The sequence below is a fragment of the Microtus ochrogaster genome, linkage group LG3, assembly GCF_000317375.1.
Source record: "Microtus ochrogaster isolate Prairie Vole_2 linkage group LG3, MicOch1.0, whole genome shotgun sequence".
Taxonomy (NCBI): domain Eukaryota; kingdom Metazoa; phylum Chordata; class Mammalia; order Rodentia; family Cricetidae; genus Microtus; species Microtus ochrogaster.
Window position 1 is genome coordinate 6,208,299 of NC_022029.1, and position 26,442 is coordinate 6,234,740.

The 26,442-nt window shown below is 34.1% G+C and overlaps 1 protein-coding gene across 1 annotated transcript in view; it reads right to left on the reverse strand.

Moving 5' to 3' along the window:
- Ncam2 (neural cell adhesion molecule 2) overlaps positions 1-26,442 on the reverse strand; it is a 364,630-nt gene that overhangs the window by 144,199 nt on the left and 193,989 nt on the right. Inside the window, exons 2-4 of the mRNA XM_026786021.1 lie at positions 3,304-3,378; positions 1,877-2,083; positions 871-1,014 (exon numbers count right to left, since the gene is read on the reverse strand). Of these exons, the coding sequence (XP_026641822.1) occupies positions 871-1,014; positions 1,877-2,083; positions 3,304-3,378 (426 nt within the window). The remainder of the gene's footprint in view (positions 1-870; positions 1,015-1,876; positions 2,084-3,303; positions 3,379-26,442) is intronic.

Here is a 26,442-nt window from a genome sequence, read left to right on the forward strand (position 1 = left end):
TATAGTAACTTTTTTTGACTTTTAATAAATCACTTGATAATTCTGTTGCCAAATCTGCCATAGACTACATATAACTATTGAGCATAGCTATTTTCTGATTTTGTTTTTTTCTATTTTTTGTTTGATTGATTGTTTTTGTTGTTGTTTGTTTTGTTTTGTTTTGTTTTTTCCTTGCTTGCTTGCTTGTTGGGTTTCTGTTTTGTTTTATTTTGTGTTTTACCTGTACCCAGGTATTCCAGGTTGGTTTTATGAAGCTGGGATGATCTTCAACTCCTGACTCTTCTATATCTATTCAACAAGTGTTGGGATTACAGGCAGTCATCATCATGACTGGTCATATGTCTTTCTTTTGCTTTCTTATTAAAAGAAACAAGGAGCCAGGCAGTAGTGGCACATGCCTTTCATCCCAGCACTTGGGAGGCAGAGGTAGACAGAATTTTGTGAGTTAGAGGCCAGCCTAGTCTACAAGAGCTAGTTCCAGGACAGACTCCAAAGCTACAGAGAAACCCTGTCTCAAAAAAAAAAGGGGGGGGGTACAGTATTTGGCTCAAAGATGAGAATACAGTAAACCTCAAGCTAGGTCTTAAATCTCAGAATAATTGTTTGAAATTCAGAAAAAAAAAACAATTATACCATCCATTTTGTTGTCTACTTAGTTGTTTGTCAAAATCAGATTCTTGCTATATGGCCCAGATTGAACTTGGGATCAAATCTCCCCCATGTCAGCCTTTTAAGTGCCAAGAATACTGGCTCAGCTCACAATATCATTCTTGACTCTCTGCTTCCTTTGCTACAATACAGAACTCTCATATTTGAAAACCTTGAAGTGTTTTAAGAACATATAACTTAAGGAGTTACCAAAATACTAACTGTCGGGAATGGTGGTGACCTCCTCATTGTGATACAGCCAGCTGACAGCAGGGGCCGGTGAGCTGCTAACCCTGCAGACCACTTCCGCGTCCTCCCCTTGCTTGAATTCTTGAGGGGATACCACTTCTCTGAAGGTGAGTTTCTCTGTATCAAGAAAATAAATCCACTTGTTAAATATGTATCATTTATTTAACATATTGTCATTTATGATTATTAATTAATATAATAAGAATTTAGATATTTTAAAAATTATAAACAGTGATCTTGTGTCTGCCACACCTTGTCAGAGTGCTTCAAGAACACAGCTTTGTTTTTTCTCTTAAGCATTCTTGACTACGGAGTTTGTTGTTCTGAAAATTAACTGTCCACTTCAACTCTTTGAATTCTCTACCTACCTCTAATTTCTCATCCAGGAAATTACATTACATGTGTATATGACATCATTTATATATTTACATTATTTATAGTTCAAGTCTTAGAAGAACACTGATTAGATTCAATAAGAAGAGTCTTGGCTTAATGAATGAGCGCAGATAGCCATGTTCAACCAAGAGTTTTCCACAAAAAACATGAATTGTTGTGGCAGCAAATTTTTGATTTTTCATTTAATATTTAAATCATCAAGAATTTTGTACATCATTGAAAAAATAATGAAAGATGTTTTTAAAATTATGAATATACCTTACTGACTTATTTTTTTGTGTTTTAGAACCAGACAAAATAGAATAACAATTTAATATATTTTCCAGAAAATTTTAATGTGTCAGGGGTAGAAAATACCAGAGATGAAGACATTCCATGAAATTCTCATTTGTTTTAATATATTCTAATTTTATAATATTTAAATCAAAATTATAAAAAGCAAAACATTTTTTATTTCTATTTAAAAATGTATGGACTTCAATCCCCCTGAAATTTATTATTTATTTCCAGTTTTTATTTTTAAGCATACCTTATTGTGTTTGAATCCTTTGTAATGAAACTACAACACCAATGCACAACTTACGGTAAATTTCCAGAACTACTGTAGCTTCTTGTGTCTGGCCTTTGTCATCTGTCGCTTGGCAGCGATAAATCCCTGCATCTTCTATGTTTGCGTTATAAATGGTTAGTCGTGACCTGACACCTTCCTTCTGGACCATCACCCTCTGTGTGGAAATGATCTTCTCTCCTTGAGGATTATACCAATCTATACTCTCAGGCTCACCAATGGCTGCAAAGAGAAAAACAAATGTTTGAAAATCGATTTGGAGTGTTTGTTTTCACAGTGACATTTACTATTATGTAACAATTTCAGCAATTTAGAAAAAGAATGTCAATAGAAGACTGGAAATCCAGAAATTGTACAAAACTGAAAGCAAACACAAATGTTAAGACAAATGTTCATCTTTGTTTAATCAACATTAAGGACTCCGTCTGTTACGTGGAGGCAAGCGTCAAACATTTCATCTGAAATATATTACTAAAATTTAAGCTGTGAGAATTGAAGCCTCACAGTCATAATATATGGGATATTTTTGCACAAAATATTAAAACTGCTTTAGACAGATACAAGCCAAATTGAGACATATCTTTTAAAAGAAACAAGTGCTAACATGATTTCATATGCTCAATTCTCATTGCTAAAGTCAAGAGACAGCTTAAGCGTTGGCCCAAATAAAGAATTGCTTACAAATAATGTAATTATTTTGTAAAACAAAATTTGACATTTGTTATTACAAAATTTTGATACAATGTAACACCATGTTCAAGTGGTGAAAATAAGGCAAATTGCTATATAAAAAAAATAAATAAATAAATCCTAATGTCTCTTCCCAACTGAAATGTGTTATTATTTCATCTTCTTTTGAAAGTATTAACGATTTAATCATATTATAATTAGAATACATAGAAATAGCACTGGTTTAGAAAAATGGAATGAGGTTTATATAATATTCTTGCAGAAATGTCATGTAATATATTGGTTGTCAGAAAATTTTTAAAAAATCTTTCTTGACTAAATATTCTTCATTTGAATTTATGTTTCAAATATGTATATTATAAATATATGTATATTATTTTGTCATTTTTCTTTTTCAGATGTTAGAATTATGTAGGGTTGTATCTAATTTATCCATTACTTACTTACGTATAACATATTCAACTTTAGTCTTAAAATTAGTCCTAATATGGGTATTTAGAATGGAATAATATTTAAATACAAGAAGTTTCTTATGTACAGATTTTATTTTATAATGTAATTTTTATAAACAAATTAGCTACCTTGATAATTAAATAAAAAATACATTTCATAATGTTATCATAGAATTGGTCACAGCATTATCATATAATAAATGTTCAGGTACTATTTTTTAACATCAGTGTTAACTATTTAAATTATCCAATGTACTCCATAAGAACTAAAAGCACAGGGTAAAATATCTAAATACATACCTGTACATGTGAAGAATTTAGATTCACCCACACTGAGCTCTACTTTGCTAAGTGAAATTGTCACTTGAAGAAGAGCTGAAAAAAATATTTGAATGACAGTTAATTGGGGAATTGGGTACAAATTCTAATTACTGATGTTTAAATCACAAATTGCACACATAAATCAATTTTCCATTTTTAATCATTCACTATGGAAAAGATGTAAGTTTTATACATAATCTAGCAATCTTATATGTTACAACAACATACCTTTCCTATCAATCTAAAAGTAGTATATATATATATATATATTCATTAACATTCTGTTAGGCATATAAATTCTGTTAGGCAAAAATGATCAAATCCATCCTTTCCTTTTTCTTAACAATGGTAAGGGTCCTTTTCTATTTAACCATACTTTATAACATGTAAAGGAACGTTCCTTCCAGCAGTCAGACTTTTGGTCAAATCATATGTAATATCATCATTATAAAAATGTGTAAATAATCTTTCCTTGACTAATAAAATCTTTGCTAAAGGAGGCAAACGTAGATGATGGAACCTTTGCTAGGAAAGGCGAATGAACAAAAACATCGACAAGTAAGTCTAGTGTAGGGACAGGGACTAATGTACAGACATTATTGAATTATCTTAAATAGTTGTCAAGTTTGAAGTTAAAATAGTGGAAATTCTAAAATTTGAGAGGATAAACAACATGTTGCTCCAATAGGTCTTGACAGACATGTTTCTAATGATGGGAAAGGCTACAAAGTAAATCATTACTCAAATCTCCCCCAGTTAATCTCCCTTTCTCAGAAAGAGATAAGCAAGAATTCAACAATGTAACGTGGGTACAAGGAGTAAATAAAGAAAGTATTGAATTTCTTATATGAGCTGGGAATTAGTAGGTCACAGTAACCAACAGCTCTCTTCTACTGAGCGGAGACTCCAGAAAAATACTTGCCCATGTTAGTCTTGGATATAATGATGCTACAGATACTGGAGTAGGATGAACTCCTGGTTCTGAATAAAATAGGAATAATCAATGCTCTAATTAATGGATGCAACAAGGAGACTTGCCTCCTTTGAGTACAGGACTTACTACATAACAATTCTGTCATGTTGAAACTCATGATTTTAATAATGAACATGCATTGTTAGGAAAAATCCAAAGAAGATGATTACAAAAACAGAACAGCATAAAGGACTAACAGTCAAGTGGTTGGCATAGATGCCCCTGGAAGACACACAGTACAGCCTAAGCCTCCTATATTATTATAGATGAGGTTCTATTCAGATACGATCATGGACTGATCTTAAAAGAAAAAAAGGTATTGTAGGATACAATAAATAATAGCTGAAACATCAAAGAGGAGAAATGAAGAGCTGATATTTCAAAAAATGCATATTTTAGACTGAGTTGCAAACTTAACTGCTGTGAAATCTTTTAAAAAATTATTTATGTACACAAAACATTTCAACAAGCTAGAACAGTGAACTTCATTTTTTTTCAATTCTAAATAAATGAGTGTTGTTAAGGAAGATATGTTTAATACAAAGTCAGTATTAAATATTTTGTGCATGTTTTTAAATATCACATGGCATCCATAATGTAATATAACTTGTATGAGGAATAATCTACATAGGCTTATGAGCTGAACACTCCTCTTGAGGCTGATGATTTGAAAGGTCATGCTTCCTTTTGAAACTTAAAATCTAGGTAACAAGTTGGTCTTCAGGTGGTGAGCTTAGATTTGTTTGGTTTATCCTGAAGAGGTACAGGACAGCAAGAGAGTCAAGACTAAGAAGAAAAAGCCACAGGATTAAAAAACCTATCCTTAGCAAGGATGCCTGCAAATGTCAGAGCACACCTATATTGGGGTTCAGATGGTCTACAGATCTTTATTTAGGAGTTGTCACCCCTATCCCAGATGTGGCTTCTTGAATGTGGAAAACTAGAAGCAAGAGATCAAGCCTAGGGGGAATGTCTTCCGGGGCAAAGCAAGTCCACAAGGATTGACAGAGTTTCAAAAGATGAACTCAGATAAAGGGCTCAAACACACTGTTTGATCAAGCTCTGCGTGCAGTGCTATTTCTAGCAGCTAGATAAACAATGAATAGAAAGCACAGGCAAAAGTATAAATAATTTATTCCTGAAGCGAACCCAGAGTGCTGTATTTTGGCTTATATTCCCCCTGTTCCAAGTCACTCTGACACCCACAGCTGCTCAGGCTGTGGCATGTACCTAAGGAAAAAAATGTATGAGATGCAAATGTGAGAGAAAGTGGTGTCATGCAAATTACTTCAGAAGGGCCAACCCCCACAGGGTGCAGAACTTCTAAGTTCAGACCTTTTCCAGCTGTCTAGCCTACTTTTCTTCCTGGAGTGATTTTCTTTCTCCTAATAAACTGTCTCCATTTCTATCACTATATGCTACTGCCCCAATTCTTTGTTCCAGGAAACAAGAACCTAGATAAATCAGCAGGTGCTCTCTGATTCATGCAGGTAACAATTGGTGATCTGCCAGTCAGGAAGTACAATTGGTTTATGACTATAATCTCTGAACTTTAACACAATGGAAGATTAAATGATTTCAGACTTCTCTTTCTCTCCCACAAAAGACCTACCCTGACAGCAGAACGCTCTTTCTTGTTTCCTTTGCCTCTCCTTTTCATAGCCCACAGCTCACTTTGAAATGGTGGGCAAGCTATTGTGGAATGCCTAAGGATTACATGATGGTAACACTTACAAAAGTCCTCAAAGAAAATAACACAAGGGACTGACTCAAACTCTGGTCAGAGAAAGAAAACACTGAAGAGTTTACTTTTCAAACCAGTGCTTCTGACTCTCCTGAAGCTACTCTTAGTCTAAGATTCCTGGGTAACAATGACAGCAAAGAGATCAGTAAATGATCAGATCTCATTGTGGACATAGATTGGATGAGAAGTCCAGTAATGTAGAACTTGTACTCCTCTGACCCCATACAATTATCAGAAGGACACACCAGTTGTTTATATTTCCAGATACATTGCATGTTCAAATACTGGAATTAGCTTTATCCTCAGGCTGTTAAAGGAAAAGCTGTCTCTAGACTGTGGGATGTGATACTACATCCAGACTTTTCATGTAAGTATTAAGAGAAGTAATTTGAAAAGCCTTTTATATCAGGTCTACATGAAGAACTGATATAGATATAAATAAACAGCTACCATAAACAGCTACCGCAGAAGAAAGCACAAGATTCTGGGATACCTTGGATAATGATTGTATCAACACTCCAACTGGCAGAGAACAATAGAAAATGGAACTTAGCTAAAATATGTTGTCTTTCTCGACAAAGCCCTGCCACATATCCATGTTCTCATATCTGCCCAGGTTTTTGATAGGGAAACACAGCATTAATGACCATAGAAGTAGTAGAATGCCCTATCACCTCTCCACTTCTGTTCTGACAGCGTTATCACTCAGGCATGTGCCAGGACCCTAGAGATTAATTTGAGTTCACATGTCTATCTGAATCACAGCAATGTGCCGAGAACCAGGAAAGCTTCTTTAATGAACCGGCCTGACTTCCCAGTAACTTTTAGACCTGAACTTTAGCATATGGTATTAGAATGAAGATCCATACTTAGTCCTGAGTATGTGCTATGCCATGCTGTTAAAAACAAAGCATGTGGTCAAATTCAAAAACATGCTGACATGCTGTTGGTTTGAAGCCCTAATGGCCATCTGCCCAATGCACAGGTCCTCCCCTATTAACAACCCACTGTTTGATATTGTAATAATCTAAAAGGGGCTAGGGGGTGTGGGAATGAGAATAATAAGCATCATTACAATGAATGAAATTTAAATAAAGGTACCTATTTATTACTTATGACAAGGTTAATGTGGTTACTCAAGGAAAAGAGGGATGTCTTCTCTTTATTTGCAGCAGGCTAACCAGGGCTTTAAAGAAATTCAGCAACTTGGATCTCTCACCCCCCAAATAAAGGATTTATGATGCAAAGTTTCACTGTGTTGAAAGTGTAAAAGTGATACATGAGACCTGAGAACTCAGTGATTCATCTGTGCACATTTTTATCTTAGTGCTCGAAAATCAAGATCTGAAGTGAGACAGCAACAAATAGAAAAACCGGGAGACTGGGAACCAGAAGATTGTGATTCTACTTGTAGACTCTACTGCAATGATGTTCCCAACAAGCCAAACCTCCTATTAGTCTCAGAGAGATTGCTGCAGTTGTGAAGTCCCTAGATCTTACATATATGAGTGTGCCAAATGCCCTCCAGGATCATCTGTGATGTGTAAGGAAAACTGTCATTCAAAGACAGTGTTCCCATGCCCAGAATAGGAAATGACAACTCTTCTTATGACCATATAACAAATCTAAAGGTTCCTAGAGAGTGGAAGACAGAAAAGCAAGCCAACTTCACAGATCCTTCAAGAGTTACCCATGTGTCCTCGAAAGATAAAGACAAAATGAAATTGTTTTTAGTTAAAATAAGTGTGTAATATGATCTCATAATTGTGTTCATGTGTGACATTCTATGTCTAAGTGAACACGGGACAAAATTCAGTCTCTTAGAAATCCTCTTGCTATTTCATTAATTTCACTTACATAGTTTTGTGCACAGCAACACATTTGTCATTTGTAGTGTGATATTTAAAGTGTAAGTATACTTGGTGCTTCTTGGTGTATGAGTGTATGTATGAGAATAATAAAAGTACTCACAAATGCATAATTTTATAAACTTAATTTTTCTAAACTTCTTAAAATTTATTAAAATGGCATTTTGGGGTAAATAAATATTTCAAGAAATCTTAAAAATAACATTTATATAAAATTGTATTTTTTCCATCATAAAATATTTCCTTTAGCTATGAAATTTAAAGTTGCACACATTGATAGGTATTTCCTTTCCAAATGTGACTTAATAGTCAAATGCAACAGAAAAATACTAAGCCATAAAATGATTTACTAGAATGACAACCTCTAAAAACTATACAGCAAATTACTTTATTTTTGGAATTACTATAGACCTATTTAAAGCCAGAAATAATGTTAAAATGCAAATGATAAATTTAAGATTTTGCTTGGAGTAATACATTTAAGATGATAGGTGTGTTTATCAAGGTCATTAGGTTAAATTTCCCTTTTACAAAATATGTATTAAAGATGCAAATTCAACAATCAGCAGAATTCAGAACCTAGGTGAGTCTAAGTTGTATGTAATTAAATGCCCATAAATTTCTTACGAATACCTATAATTAGTAAAAATAAATATAAGATAATTTGTAACTCATAATCATATTAAAATTAAAAATATAACTACCTGTATTCTTTTAAAAATAAGATTTTCAAGTTTTTTTTCTTTTTTAGTGATTTTATTGGGTTATACATTTTTCTCTGCTCTCCTTCCTTCCTCTTCCCTCCCCTTCATCTCTCTCCCATGGTCCCCATGCTCCCAATTTCCTCAGGAGATCTTCTCTTTTTCTACTTCCCATGTAGATTAGATCCATGTATGTATCTCTCTGGGATTTTCAATATTTTTATCCTATCCAAATTAAAATTAAGCAAAAAGCATTATAATTTTATTTTTTAAAATTCACATAATATATTTTAATCCCCTCCTCTAACTCCTTCTTGAAGCCTCCAAACTCCCCATCCATTAAATGTCTCCTTTCTCTCTTAGAAAACAAGCAAGAAAAAAATAAAAGCTGTACAAGAAACCCACATGTATATACCTTGTAAAAACATAAAGTCAGAAACCACAATAAAGATAAAAAAGACTTCAAATAAGATATGTCCAAACATAGCAATATGAGAAAGAAAATCTAAAAACAACCATTGAATTCATTTTGCAATGTCCATTTATTGATGATTCAGGACATACTCTCAAGTCTATTTTTTTTATACTGAGAAAGACTCCATTAGAGAAAATTTTTCTTTACAAGCAGTTTTCAATTGGAGATAGTTTTTTTTTTTTTTTTTTGCTTAGAATGGGTAATCTTGTCCACTTTCTTCTCTAAGCATTGGACTTCCCATTTCTGCTTGACTGCATTCTATCTTAGTTTCTGTGAGTTCATATGTACATCAGTCCTATTGTGTTTGAAAGACAAATTCCTTAGTGTCATTCAATATCTTTGAATTATAAAATATTTCCTCCTCCTTTGGCAGGGTTTCCTGAACCTCAAGGCTGTGAAGAATATATTTAGGACTGAGTGTTCCAAAGTCTTTTATGTTGTATAGTTGTGGATTTCTGGATTAAGTTCCCATCTATTGCAAGAGGAAACTTCTCAGATTTCAGCTGAGTCATATATTGATCTATGGTTATATCAGAATGTAATTAAGAGTCATTTTATTGCCTTGTTCTTTTAGCAAAATAATATTTTGTGTTTCCTTCGGCCCAAGACCCATCTAACCTGAGAAGTGTCATGCATGGATTCCCTCTCACGGAGTGGGTCGTTATTCCACTGAGAAAGTGGTTGGCTATTCCCACAACATTTGTGCCACCATTTTGCACCAGTGCATCAAAAGCCTGTCACTGTAGACCATAGGTTAGTGGTTATCTTTCCCATTTAATTACCATGACTACTAGTGAGACTACAAAGGCTCTCGTTAGATATTAGTTCAACTCTCTGTTTCAGTGAGATATGTTAACGTCTCTTCAGGAATAGGATCTTCCCATCAGTTTGTAGAGAGAAACCAAAAGCCATCACAATAGTTTGAGTTGCCTGTGGTTTTCATCAGACACCTTTGGACAATAATTTAATTTCATGATAACCTTTTCTAGCATAGGATCGTTCACTTAAAAGATAATTCTGCTTCCACTAGAAATCATTAGTTGTCTGTAGTCCTTCATCTTAGGTTTGTACCCCATAAAAATACTCCCCTTCCACCTTAACATGTCCACCGACAATGACATCCTTCTGTTTTATTTACAAAGTCACTTCTATGAGAGATTCTTTCAAAGCAGACTTTCTGGTAATCTGACTCTTAAAATCTTTCTGTCCCCTCATTCTGTTATCTAAAGTAAGAGAGAATCTAAATATCTTTTGAAATTCTTTTCTTAAAACACTTAAAAGGGAGAGATTGCCAACAGTTGACTCAGTATATCAAACCCAACTTACTGCTCCTTCCAGTGCCCCAAAGCTGCATCATTGCATTTCTCTACCCCTTACTGTGATTTCTTACCATGTGGAATGCAACAGTCACATTCAGGTTAACCAGAAATACCTAGAGTTTGGGGGAGGTATTGTTAGTGGGCATATTTGTTAATGTTATGTGCATATTTGATTTGATTTGACTTCAGAAAGTATGGTATATCAGCTGATAAACCTAAGCTACCCTGTTATCAATGGCAAGAAAATTTAGCCATTCTTTTTCAAAAAGTGATTGCAGACTAAACCCATTGACATCAGCCAGAAGCATCTCTGTTTTGCAGAGTCTTAGATTCCATTTTAAATTAACTTAATCTTAACACGAATCTCCATTCATCCATGTGCACACTGACATGTAATCGAGGTGTGTTGGATTGTGACAAGCCAAGATGTTCAATAGTCTCCATCGAAAGTTATACTACTCAATGTGTATTGATAAGTCACAAATCACCTTATATAAAACATACTTAAAAATCTGGCCATAATCTACCTTATAGGACCCTATTTCCAAGTAAATCATTTTAAATTAAAGTAAAAAGAACCTATGGCTTAACATCAATTATTGTGTTGAATGTGTTACGAATAGTCTCTGATTCTATAGTTTATGTTCTAAGTCCTTTAGGAGACAAGAAGCAGGTTACTCATCACTTAATTTGAGTGTGACATTTAATTAAAACTAAAATATCTTGAGGAGGCCCCTAGCCCAAGTTCCACACTCAATCCAAATTTATTTCAACTAGCACCACTTAGCCATGTAAGTTATTAACTGTCTTGATGAAGCAGCACACAACATCTTGTAAAACTTTTATCAGTGCGCTTAGTATGTGGTGATAAATTAAATTATAAGAGAGTGTTTGAACTATCCAACTTGGTACTTCTCTTGATGAATATGAAGTTCTCTGCCTCAAACACATATAGGAGACTTCTCATCAAAACAAGCTCAGCATAAGCCTTATTGATCAATGTGAGAAATCTAAAATCATGCATGTAACACTCCAGTTCTTACTTTGTTTCTTTTCTTGGTGATATTATGAAATTGTATTCCAAACTTAGTTCACTAGCAGTATTTCTGATATGTTGTCATAAAATATGACACCTGCCACAGTAGATTAAATACAACCACAACAAAGGACAGAAGAAAGAGCGGCTCACTCTCCCTTGCTTCAAAAACAAAACATATTTTGAATTGCAAACGTTAAAGAGCAAGAAATGAGAAATGTCATCCTCATGTGAAATTATTTTAATATCTTCTTACCCACTCTAAATCATAAAATCCTTGTAGTGCCACTGTGTCTAGAGTCCAAATACCTTTTAGAGAAATGTGATACTTGAGAACAAACAAGTGAGAAAAGATATTACAACCTGTGTGTCACAATGTTATTACTTTTCTACTAGTACATGATGGCAGTACATACAAGAGTAAAGCTGATCCTTCAAATGAAAGCTATATAACCATTTACTCATGACTTAATTAGCTCTTATAATAATGGCATGTGAGTTCCCTAAGGATATAACATTTCAGGTCTATTAAATTCTGATATTATGTTCTTACCAGAAAACAATATTCCACCAGGCTGAACATTTTACAATTTTCATTAATTTGAACAAGTTTTCTGTTTTATGAAGAAAACAGCAGTCCTGTTTTCTAGTACTCAAATTCATCGTCTGGGAAACGTTATACCACAGTCAGAGACATTTGTGTTTAATCCCAGGATTAAGTGTTAGCAAAAGAAAATAACTTATAAAAGATTGACCAAATACTATAGGAGAAAAATGGTTAATATGGCAGAGAAATTTAAAACTGACAAACAGGATGCTAAATCACATAACTTTGTTGGACTCATTGTGTTCCTGTGTGAGCCCTGTACCTGTCAGAAAGTCTTAGCTGGATCTGCATTCAAAGTGACCACACAATCTACAGATTTCTAATCTCAGATTACAAGCAGGGATTTGGTCCAAAATGTTTTTATGTCTGTTCATAGAAGAGGGCAATGTTTAATGTTCTCTTGCTTAGCGTGATATCCCAAGTTGAATGAAGTTGAAGGTGCAAATGGGAACAGACTTTTTCTTTTAGCCACTAACTAGCTCCCAAATCATGAAATGAAGACGTATTATTAGTTATGAATGCTCATTATAGCTTAGGTTCATTTGTGGATTACTTTTTTAACTTAAATTAACCTGTTTCTCTTCATTTACTTTTTCCTCAGTACTTTTTCCCTTTCTCTCTGTATGTCCTACTCCGTGTCTGCTAGATAGCTATTACCTGACTGCACTGGGCGTCTCCCTCTCTTTCTTAATTCTCTCTCCTCTTCTTCCTTGAACTTATTTTCTCTCCCTTCCAGCTCCGCCTATTCTTTCTCTCCCTAGCTATTGGTCACACAGATCTTTTTTAGAGCAATCAGGTGCTTTAGGCATGCAAGGTGAAATAAATATAACATAGCTTTAAATAATCAAACAAATGCAGCACAAACAGATGTAACCCAAATTTGCATAGTTAAAATAATATTCCACAGCACCAAATCCAAGGCATTATCCTGTTGATACTACTTAGGAATTATAGAAAAGAGAGGGTAAGCAATCAATGAAGGAAGCATGGTATAATAACACAATTGAGTATTACTCAACTCTTAAAAAATGACATCATGAATTTTTTCAGGTAAATAGATGGAACTAGTAAAAATCAGGGTGAATGGGGTAACCCAAACTCAGAAAGATAAATGCCGTATATTTAGGTACTACAATCAAATAAAAGATGGCCAAAATATAATCCATAGACCCAGAAAAGTTAGGCACAAGGAATGGACTAAGGTTACATATGGATCTCTCTGGAATAAGGAAATAGCATAGACTTTATAGGAAGACTGGGGAGGGAATGGTGAGAACAGAAAGCTCAGGTGGGAAGGGATGATGTCATTGAGGGAGGACGTGAGGGGAGAGACAGCTAGAATTTAAGCGCATTTGAGTGTAAGTATGGGAACATAGTGCAGTGGAAACTACAATATATTAAGGCAATCATAATGGGCTCTCCAAAAGAGACAAAAACCCTCTTGTCACCAAACAAAGCTTCCAGTGTGGGGACTGTGTTTCATACAAATTAGTTATTGGCCAAAAGGGTAACATGGAAATCCCCAACAACCAAGAATGTTGCCAAGAATAGAAGTTGTTCTCCTCAAACTGACAGAATGACCCAATTGCTCAACATAACACCTATTGAGACAAGAGAAGTTTATGCCCTCGTGTCTATGACATGGAAAGTTTCTCTTCAGGCTACTAAAAAAAATAAATATAAAGACTAAACCAACAACAAAACCTTTGATGTATAATCTGTCCTGACTTCAAAATATGCTAGGGCAGTGGTGTTATGAACCTTGTTGGAATAACCAAAAATTTCTGATTTGACTTAATTCCTACTACATGAACTAGGACCTATTTATGACACTGGTTGGTTGGGTGACCAAGAACCAAAGACTAGATATCCCTGAGACCTGGGTAAACTGAAATACTACTGGTCTTTAAGAAGACTACTAATAATATTCGGCTATACTCATAGATTTGAATTTTATTCACACATCATCAAAGATGATGATAAAACAGATGCAGCATATGGAAAAAAAGAGATCCACAGATAGACATTATGAAGAGAGAGAAACACTAGAACATACAGCTCTATATTGGATATTTTAATCAAATCCCTCCCTTCAGAGCTCAGAAAATTCCACAGAAGGCACTGGGGAGACAGTGAGTATGAAGGACCCCAGAAAACCAAAGCACTCAGAAACAACTGAGAAAAGCTCACATGAACGCACAAAGATGGAAGCAGCAACCACAGGGTCTAGCATGGTGTGCACACAGGTCTTTGCACATATGCTGTAAGTTTCTGTTTAGTGCCTGAGTGTATAAATGAATGGCTCTTTGATTCTTGTTTCTTCTCTTGGTGTTCTTTTATTTTTCTGTTGACTTTTATTGTCAAAATTTGCTATATATATTTTTTTAGTTTTATGATAATGTATTTTATTTTGTTATGTTTTGCTATGATCACTTAGAAGCCTGTTGTTTTCTAATGAGATAGAAAAGGGGAGCGGTTCCACATGAGAGAAGAAGTGTGAAGGAACCGGGGGGAAGAGAGGGAGAAGAAACTTTGTTCAGATTATATTGTTTGAGAAAAGAATCTATGTTAAATAAAATGAAAAAGTAATTAAAAAACGAAGGATACTTCATTGGGAATTTATTCCAACCTTGAAGACCACAGATACCCTTTCTTTTTGCTTTGAAGAATACTGACAATTATGAAGCCTTATAGGTTTGGCTTCCTAGTTTGGAATATAAAAAATTAGTATGAAGTTTTTATAGGTAGAGAGGAACACTGAAAAGAGAAATAGAACATTCTATTTTATCTGCGTGTACTAGGATATTTTGTGTATGTGTTTGTGCGTGTGTGTGTGTGTGTGTGTGTGTGCGCGTGTGTGAGAGTGTGTGAGTGTATATGTTTATGTTTGTGCAGTGGAAGAGAAACACGATGTAAGGACTCCAGAGGTCATAGTCCTACATAAGTCTCTACCATCAAAGAAAATTTTCATAGTGACACAATATGTTCCAAAGAAATCAAAAGTGTGTCACTGAGCTGTCCTTGACCCCTGTGTAATGTAGAAAATGGTCATGTTCTCACATCTAAATGAACACGGAGCACAAAATGCTTCAGCCGTTATGCTAGCTGTGGGGTTTTCCTGGGTGAGTAATAAGTGACTGGCCTTGAGTTATGTGCCTGCTTTGTACAGTTCTCAAAAAAGCATTGGTTCAAGCGTCTCTGAAGCCCAGTAAAGATAAATGGACAAACAGCCCTTGTGCTGAACCAAGGATAAGATGATGTCAGTTTCTTTAAAAGTTTATCCTTAGCTGTGGCTTACAGGACTGATATTCCCTCCCTGTGACACATAGATGGTATTTTGGGAAAAGTCAATCAGGAAGATATAAATATAATATAACTATTATACTTATAACCTGAAAGTAAAACATAAGGAATTGTCTACAGTGTTTTCTCCAATATAATGTTAATAAAATAATAATATCAGAGCTGGAGAGATGACTTATAAAAGTTCATTTCACAGCAACCATACTGGTTATAACTGCTTATAACTCTAGACCCAACACCCTCGTCTAGACACAATAGGCACCTTGATGCAGGGGACCCAGCACCACCCTCTTCTGGACAAAGTAGGCGCCTTGATACACATGGCATACATGTGCAAACACATACACAAACTTGACTAAGTCTTTAAAAAAGATAGATTCGTTATATATGTTAAGTGTATACATCACAATATAAACATCTGATTCTGTGTCCAATTAACATTAAAATCCCCACAGACATATGATACAATAGTACATTTTATCAAGAAACTGGAATGGTTGTGCTCAGAGGCAAATTGAAAACTTTCTTTTATTTGTTTAATATAAAAGAGCTTTATATTTGCAGAGTACTGAGATGGAGTTGACAAATATATAAAAATTTTAAAATAAAACTGCCCCTCAATCTCCATAGGAGACATGAAGACAGTTTGGGATACGAAATGAGTTGGATAAAAGCAAAAACAATTCAGTAAATAAATATTTAAATGTTCCTTTTTAGACAAATCTTCACCAAACAAAGCAAATCGTAAAATTCTTTATTTAATCCACATTTAAATTAAATTAATCTAAATGAAATAACACAAATGCAAACAAAATATGGACTGAGTTATATAGAGCACAAAAGGTTAAACTGCATTAATACTGTAAAGCTTTGAGGTCAGTTGTATGTTACTCTGTTGCTTATCTACAAGGAGGAAATTAAATGTATAATCAGAAATGGTTTTTTTTTTCATTTTTAACAGCAATAATGATTATTTTCTTGAATTCATTTGAAAAAAGTTTTGAATAGACAAAGGTTAGTGTGCTTAATAAGTACAATCATAGTTGTCAAGTACTGAGAAAAAACCCACAACAAAGTGATAACACTGATACCAATAATATTAAATATTAAAGTTTTTGTGTACTGTTAATTCTGCCTCATAATCCCTCCTACAACTTGTCTTCTCCAGGGTTGCTATTAATGTTATAGGAAACCCAGAGGCCATGACAATATTCTCCTCTATAGCTCTATTTTTTTTTGTTTTATCATCAAGTTTCTTTATGTTTCTTTCAATACCTGGAAATATCTCCTCAGTGTATTGTGTTTGTGTTTTTCTATAGTTTCTAGACATAAAATATCTAAAGTTCTTACATTTGGAGAATGTTTCATTTATTTTTTGGCTCATATAATCATATATATGATAAAAATCAGTTTGTCCTAATAAAATACATTACAGATATACACAACCCTGTGTTATCTCTCAGAACCTGGCAACTTTAGCTATGTATTATATTTATTATTATATTGATACTTTTGTTGAATTAATTGAATTATCAATATAAAAATCCATATACTTACCAAAGAATAAATGTGTATCACCATTTCTCACTTTCCTCCACAAAGAGGAGAGGGTAGTTATTTTATCTTTATGTTTTAGAGATTTTCTAGAACCAGATAAATTTATCTCAATGTCAGGAAAAAATTAATGAAAAAAAATATATATCTGCATGTAAATGACTGGAGTGATTTCAAGGCAAGGTAATGAATACAGATTTGTGTGATGTGCTTCAGAAAAATTAACTCACCAACTTATTCACTGAACTTTTCCATCTACCATAATGTTTGCAAGGATGATAAACAATCTATTTAATACATATTGCTTAACTTGTGTCTTAATAGAATCAACAGAATACTAATACATGACAAGGAAATAATTTATAATTGAATGTACAGTTGACCTAGTTAGGTTTACTATCGCTGTGATGAAACACGGCAGTGGTTTGACTGAGAGGAACCTTCATAGGTTTATAATTTGGCCTACTTAGTCATCAGGAAATCACATTGCTTGAAAAGAAACAAAACAATTAGGAGGTGTAACTTGTGGGCGTAGATGTGGTCTTGGAGGAAGTGCGTCACTGGGGGTGGGTGTTGAGGTTTCAAAAGCCCATTCTTTCCGTATGCTTGTGGATCAGGATTCATTCTCAGCTACTGTTCCAGCGCCATGCCTTCCGTCACTCTGTCTGCCAAAATGACAATGCACTGCCCCATTGAAACTCTGAAGAGTTGCCTCGGTCACAGAGTCTCTTCACCGCAATAAAGCAGTAACTGAGAAAAACAACATGACCAAAATAAGTTGAGAAAGAAAGGGTTTATTTGGCTTACTTTTCTGTATCCCTGTTCATCATAAAAGGAAGTTAAGACAGGAACTCAAACAGAACAGGAAAATGGAGTGAGAAGTTGATGCGGTGGTCATGAAGGAGTGTTTCTTACTGATTCATTTCCCATTGTTCAGCCTGCTTCCTTTTGAACTAACACTGTCAGGCCAACACTGATCCCACCCACAGTGGGCCCACTCACTTCTATCACTAAATAAGAAAACACTTTATGCTTGTCTACTGCCATTTCTCATGGAAGAATGTTCTCAAGTGAAGCTCCCTTCTCCCTGATGACTCTAACTTGTGTCAATTTGACATAAAACTAACCCGCACAACACTAAGATGCACATTCATTAACTTACAGAGGATGGTGCTCAGTCTCTTCTTTTAACTTTGAATACAGCAAGTCTCGGTGAAACTGTCCTGAAATCTTCTTCGAAAAACTCTTTTAGTATTTATTTCACAACTAGTTTTATAGTTGTAGCAAAACAGACCCAAAATCCAAAACAAGAATAAAATGCTTCTTCATTAATGAAAGCTTACATAAAAAAGGTGCTATGCCCATCATACGCAACTATGTGACTGTTCCTATCACCTTAAAATAAGAAATTCAATGCTCTTTCTCTCAATTTTCTGGTTTCTTTCATCTTTATTTATTCTATTCTATTTACTTTTGTCAGATATTTTCAGTAAAAACGTATAGGGCATTGGTTACAATAACCTTATAGGTATTAGTTTTGCCACCAGCACAATAAAGACTCTTTTGCTCACTGTGGAGGTTTGAATAGCAATGGTCCCACAGACTCATTTGTTGGAATGCTTGGTCTCAGGGAATGGCACTATTAGAAGGTATGACCTTGTTGGAGTAGGTGTGGTCTTGTAGGAGGAAGTGTGTCCCTGTGGAGGTGGGTTTTAAGGTTTTATGTTAAAGCTACACTCAGTATGGAACACAGTCTCCTTCTGCTGCCTGTGGACCTACTGTAGATCTTTCAGATCCTTCTCCAGCACTATGTCTGCCTGCACATTGTAATACTTCTCATCCTGAGCGGACTAAACCTCTGAAATTGTAAAGCAGGTTGAATTAAATGTTTTCCACTATAAGATTCTGCATTGTCACGGTGTCTTTTCACAGTAACAGAAACCCTAAATCCTCTGCCTTCTGTGATTATTGAAGCTTCCAAATTCCATCCATTATTTGGGATGACACTCCAATAAGGATTTCTCTATATTTAACCATTGAGAAAAAATAAAGGTTGTCAATTCTGTGATTACTATGGTTACTGTATTTTCTTCCTAATTTATGGAATAATTTCCTTGCATTCTATGCCAATCTACCACTTTCTTTTATAAGCCAAAGGCTGCATGGTACTTTAATGGTACTTAGTGGTTTCTCTTTGGATGGCTTGTTCTCCAGAAGCCTGAAATAATATATAAAATTTGAATTCCATAAAAAACGCTGTAACAATGACTCTCAGAATTGAACATCCTAAATAATTGTCAGCATACTATCCCTCTACGAAACTTGGTCAAAAAGAAGAGTGGAGAAGATAGAGAGACTGTAAAAACCAGAAGACAAGGAATGTTGTTATGAAATAGTGTCTTCTTAACATGATAGAGATTTTGCACTTATGATATTACAATTGTGATAGTCTGCATATGATCTACACAAGACTAAATCAGACAAAATTAGAGCATGGATAAGGGAGTAAGTTAAGGCCACATCCTTATCTGAGGAGCTTTTCGCAGCTGATGGTTTATAAGATAAGTAGAGTCAATTTTCTTCAGGTGCATAGCACCTGATAGGTTATTCATGCTTATATGGTTTGCCTTTTACCCATAAACATATGAGTTTCACGACATTCTGTGAATCATAACAATAAAAATGAGAATAAATTAAGAAAGTGACATAAATTTTTCAGGGTATGTATAAAAGAACTGTTTTAAAAAGTTAGAGGGGTCAGTAAAGGATGTATAAGGTCAAAATATACTAAATGTGAAAAACTCATAATAATTCGAGTTATAGAACAATACTAGCCATAAGTAAAATTCATTAAATCATAGGAAGGGATGTCATCATGTTTTCTTTTCTGACCAATAGAAACCCTGGGATTTCTAATAACCTGTAAAAATTCTAGGTTCTAGAAATAATTTGGAACTTTTTGTATGAAACTGAGATTTCTTCCTATCCTATAGTTACTGAGGCTGCACTATTTCATAGTTCCTGGGGATACACTATCTCATAGTTACTGAGGATACACATTTCAGAGCACCACATTTTAGCAATGCTTTATTAAGCTGAACTTGTAGCCCCCACAACATCTCTTATGGACAATGTTAAAAAGAGACGTCACAACAAAGAAATCACTGCGGTTCTTACCTAGTTCCATTAACAGGGTAGTTCTTAAATCTCTAAATGTACAACCTACAGTATCCTTGAAATGTTTTTGCTTGTGGGATGTTCTTTTTATACATTGTGAAGATTTTCTTTATCAAGGCACCTATTGATTGTTTAATAGAGTGCTGAATGTCGATAGCTAAGGCAGAAGAGAATAGGAGGCATTTCTGGGGAGAAACTCTGGAAAGAAGAGAGGTGGAGAGATGCCAAAATGATGTCAGGGAGAGAGAGAAGATGTAAGACATACATACAGGGTATCTATCTTTCTCAGGTCTCTAACGGGGTTGTAAAATAGAGAGTTACAGTTTTACAGATTTCAAATTCAGAAATTAAAATTGCATAAGAAATGTAAACATTATAATTCGGAAAAGCATAGAAGCTTAAATTGTTTATGAAAATCTAAAAAATAATATTGGGTTGATAGTACTATAGACAGTACTGTGGACAAAGAGGTGGGGGGAAAGAACATTATTTAGAACAATTTGAGGTCTTGTTACAAGTAAATTACTCTTCAAAGCACCCCTCCATATCTGCCACTCTTCCAGCTAAAGGATATATTGCACCATGGTTAGCTGTAGGTGGGATACCCCTGAACATGGTGACAGACATACAGAAGTAAGGAGCAACACCCACAACAAGTGTGAGGATGAAGGCCTAATTTATCAAGACAACCAGGCTGAGTACCTGGGAAGCAAAATGATTAATGATTTGCACCACAGAAATGCATGCCCATCACAAATATGTAGGCAAGCTTCATACTGAATCACAGGAGAGGCATCAGAAAGCCATATCATGTTCTGTGTAAAGATACTGTGATATCATGGAAAACACAAAATCCAATCTTGTCAAGGACTAAACAAAAGTTGTTAAGTCTATAATGATATCAACAGAAAAATGACAAATAAAAGTGTCTCATATATGACCACTACTATAATATCCTAAGAGAAGGAATTCTGCTTAAGACACTTAAATTATGACAGCTTAGATACTATCTATCCAAGACAGATCACATGTATTCTGATGCAAATTCATTGATTAATTTCAAATTTGAAAGTTGTTTGTATATTGGAACCTACTTAAGGAAGGTACAAATAAATAAGAGAAAAAAATGTTAATATGAAGAATTAAACCTCTTTATTTTTTCAGACTAATGGAGCAGAACTCTCTTTTTGGTGTGTTTGTTTTTTATCATTGTCACTAGATAAATCTTTACATCTTCTGTTCCTCTGTTGATTTATTTATATTGAATGTCCTGCCAATGTTAAGACTTGTATAATCACGTTTCATTTTACCTGCTTTTTTAGTCACAGATAATTTACTGGTGTCGGACAGCAAAAATTGAGGTAACAGCCACAAGTAACACTGCCTCAAAAATCGAGGTCAGTTGTCAAATGGATCCAGTGTCTATCATGGATGTCTATTTATAAGCTTAAAAGTGTGGATATTATGGTTAATAATTTTCTGTCCTGGAATGCACTATGTAGCCAAGGTTTCCTCAAACACACAGAGATCTGCCTTCTGGGTCTCTATACAGAGCATGATCTCTTCAATAAAAAAGCTTTCTGACCAAAGTTGAGACAAGCACAAATCTTCTAGTTACAGGGGCAAGAGTTATAATATATTAATTATTTTTATAAGACATATTTTTCATACATAGTAAATGTAAGGTAATTGTATTCATTGATAGGAAAGTTATCTTATTAAGAATAATTCTAGTTTATGAGTATTGCACAGGAGAGTACTTAACTATCACTAATAAAATATAATCAAGAATGAAAGTAAATCACAGCACATTTAATTCTTTTCCCTAGAGAATTAATAGATGAGGCAGGTGTTAAAATGAACCATACAGTTAAGTTTAATGCTCTTCTTCACTACTGGGTTATGCTAGTTCATAACAAATGATAACTTATACACATTGAGTGTAGATACAGAGGTAAATATATATTCTAAACAATCTTTCATATACAACAAAGTATCCAGAGAAAGAGAGAGAGAAAATGTATTTTTATTCTTGCACATTATAAAATGTTCCTTATAATATTCCTATGTGTCTTCATATTCATTTTTATATATTGAGGAGGAAGCACATTTTTTGGGTTAAATTTTTCTATCAAAGGTTATAAAATGATAATAGGAAAATACGGTATATCTAATGGAAATTTAATTTTTCATCTACACATGTTTTAAAAAGTAAATGTAGGTATTTTCTGATAAGCCATTCCCAATAATGACTGTTTCTCCAATATTACAAGTCATTACTTTTCATGATCTTTTGATCAGTGCAGTTACTGACCTCAACATTGCAAGCAATAATGATGTGTTTGCTTATTTTTCTTTTTTATCAAAAATAATAAAATAGGAGGGCTTGACGAGCAATGTTCCTTTACACTATGTGAATATTGTCACTGTGATATTTTTAATAAAGAAGCTGACTAGCCAAGAGTTGGAGAGGACGGATTAGGCAGAAGAGCCACATTTAGAACGCTGGGAAGAAGAAAGACAAAGTGAGGGGAGTCATGAGCAGATGCAGAGGGAAGTAAGATGGAGATGCGATACTGAGAAAAGGCACTAAGGAACATGACAAAGCATAGATAAGAAACATGGACTAATTTAAATGTAGCAGCTAGTGACAAGCCTGAACTATTGGCCAAGCATTTGGAAATGAATCTTCCTGTTAGTTGTGTGGGAACTGGTGGATGGGAAAGGAACGTTCGCGAACAGGGCTTGTAGATATTGCTTTATGTTTGAAAACTATGTTTTATCAGTTGAAAACTCTCTGAGGTATATGTTGTACCTGTGTCGATTATACAAGACATTGAACAAAATTTTATTTTGCGATTTGCCCTTGTATAATAGGGTAAACCCACAATCATCCCTAAAGAAAACCCTGGGTGAAAGTGCTGAGCAGAACTCTCCAGATTGTATCAACTGTGACACAAATACAATCTTTGTAACAGTTAGTTACAATTCTAGCAATTCCCCTTGTGCTTTTTTTTTCTGTATAAGCTTTGTTTTGCCCAATTAGCTTTTAATGGTGCTTGAAATTCCCACATGAAATGCCGTATGTTGACCTGTCCATTTTAATCAAGTTAAATACTACCTGAGAGGAAGATATATTAGCTATCACTTAGGCACAAATTAGTTTATCTGGACCTATTACTGCACATTATCAACCAGGAAACATGGGGGACTTGGAGCAGTTTTGAATGAGTGGCAATGTTCTTTAGGTAGAATACTGTGTGATATTAAATCCATTGCTTCAGTAATACTTATTTAAAAGACCCAATTTTGCTAAGCCTGGTGACATTTTATAATGCCCTCTAATATACTAGAAGAAATAACAAAATCAAGTAATGGAAAATTAAATTATAACCATGTCATTCACTTGAAAGTAATAATTGAATACTTAACCTGTAAGAATTTTCTTCTGTCACGTTAAAATGACACTTTACTGTAATGACAAAGGCTGAATTCAAATATAATCCTATTATTAGTAGTTATCTTCCCAAGAAGGAACCACGTTTTCTTGATTCTGATAAGTCTTTTTGTTAGACAGATCACTAAGTATTTCATAACACTTATCAGAAAGCCAAATATTACAACAATGAATGTACACATAATCTGTCTGTAAGAGACATGCACTGTGGGAGAATTTCAGGGCATAACAGGTGGAGATATTATAGCCTAGTATATATATATATATATATATATATATATATATATATATTCTACTGTAGAGCTTAGAATATGTCCCCTTTTGTGCAAACAAGGAAGGGTAGTACATGTTGGACCTGTTTTAAAATATTGTGCATGATGAAGAAACATTAAATGATTTGTCGCAAAAAAAAAAAATAATCTGTGAGTCACATGCAACACATTCTATTTTTCTCATATACCCCACGAATTGTATCTGTTATCATCTATGTTTGAAAAAAAAAGAAACCATTATGAAATTCTTTTATTTTAATTATAGTCTAAATGGCTGTAGTGCATTCCACTAGCCAAAGTTTTGTTTATACATGTAAGAAATCAAGTCTTATTCATTTACTTTCTTTCTAATACTACATTACCAATATGGTTCGTTACACTTGTATTATTATTATTATTTACAAAATATGGAAAAGAGGGCTAAAATATCAGGGAAGGAAAATAATTTTTTCCCTATAAATTATCATTATCTGATCTTCAAGATGGTTTTCTGTCAGCAGGCATATAGACATTTATTCCTGCATTCTTTAAACTTTCCCCAATAAGCTAAATGAAATCATTCAAGAGTAAAGGCAAGTTTATGATCAGTATGGCATTTACAATTTAAGAGCAAAGAATTTTGCTAAGTGAAGAAAGCTATGAATCTCACTAGCTCTATTCATAACTGAGCAAGGACTTTAAAGCATAATAGTCTGCTCTGAGAGCCACGGAGCAGTTAGCAGAACACACAGAAGTTGCTAAGGGAAAAGAGAAACAGCAATTCAAAACTTCAGCAATGAATTTATATGATAAAAGAATGCTAGTAACTTAATACATTCTACAGACAGAAAGAACACAAATTAGAATTGATAATACAGGTAACTTTTGTTATTTTATGATCTAAGTAAGAAGCTCAGACAATAGCTAAACATAGTTGAGCACTTCATTTAAACTCTGCAGGACAATTTATAATTTCAAAAGGAAAATGATACTGTTTTATTGAAGTAGAGATAAACTGTACATAGCTATGCAGTGTCAGTTTAGATGAGTGCATACAAATACAAAGGCACACACACACACACACACACACACACACACACACACACACACACACGTCTTTCTACTCATCCTAATCACATATAGACACAAATGTTCCTCTTCTCTCCCATTCTTTATCTCTGTGTCCTATTTTTTCTCACTACCAATTTAACTACAGGTTAAATTCTGCTGCTGAAAAAGAACATTCTATACCATTTAGTTTCTCTGATACTGTGGATTTTTACTCACAGAATAAACTAACCCAGGCTCATAGGGGCTCATAGAGACTGAACCAACAACCATGGGGTTTGCTTGGGACCCAGGCACTCTGCCTACAAATGACAGCTGTGTAGCTTAGTTTTCCTGTTCAAATTGTAACAGTGTGAGCAGGGGTTGTTTCTGACATTTTTGCTGGCTTTTGGGACCCTACTTCTCATAAATGGATGCATTGCACAGACTTAATCAAAGGGAGATTCTTAATCTTACTGCAACTTGATAAACCATGTTTTGTTAATTACTTTGGGAGCCAGGCCTTTTATCACTAGAAATGTGGAAGTGGATGGAGAAGATGGCAGAGGGTAGGCTGGGAGGAAAGAAGGTAGGGAAAATTGCAGCAGCAAGTAAAGTAAATAAATAGATAAATTTATAAAAATATTAAATAGAAGAGAAAGATGTGGTGTTAGAGGAGAAAGCACAGTACCTTCTGGCTTCTTTACCTTTTTTTTTTTTACTTTTAAAGCAATAATAGTAGGGATAATAGTGAAAAAAATAATAATCTCATACAACTATAAGAAGAATTGAGGCAGAAGAGAAAGAGTCCAACAATAGACATAAATGAAATTGAAAAGTTACTGGCAATATGGTAATCTTTTTAAAGTGAAAAATAATAGCAAAAGGATATATCCTCCAAGATAATGTCATTATTCCTAGCCTACATGATGAATTATAAATAGAAATACTGAGAAAATCAATAGTTTTCAATGTGCATTTATAAACATCTACATATACTTTAATGCTGTAATTACATGGCAAGTTGAATTTGTTCAAAGCAACCACTGGTAATGATAAATAATATGATTATATGGTTACTTATTTCATTCACTAACAAGCTCCACTAAGGATAAAAATAATTTATCTTAAATTACAGGGTAGCTGAGTCTCAGTTTAAGTACTAATTTAAGTATATGAAAAGAAATTATCCTTCACTGAAAACATAATAACTCTCACATTTTCTTGCATAAAATTGATTTTGCAGTTTACAGTTATGCTAAAATATTTATTTTGAACTTTCTTAATTGTATGCTCATGTAAACATTCAGTTTATTATCATAATAATATTTTAAGATGTTAAATTCTTTTACAGAGGGATGGCAATAGGGAGAAAATCTTTAAGCAACTAACTACACACTTTAAAGCATTGTAGATAAAAACAGGGAGTACAGCCATGGGTAGAACCCTATCAACTATATTCCACAAGCTATGACTATGACTTTATGGATTTCAGTAGTATACATATTAAACATAAGCCAATGAGATAAGTAAATAAAATGTGATTTTCATTTCCTTGGAAGAAGATTTGATTACTTTAGTAAGTTGGCAAAAGTTTTTTACATGT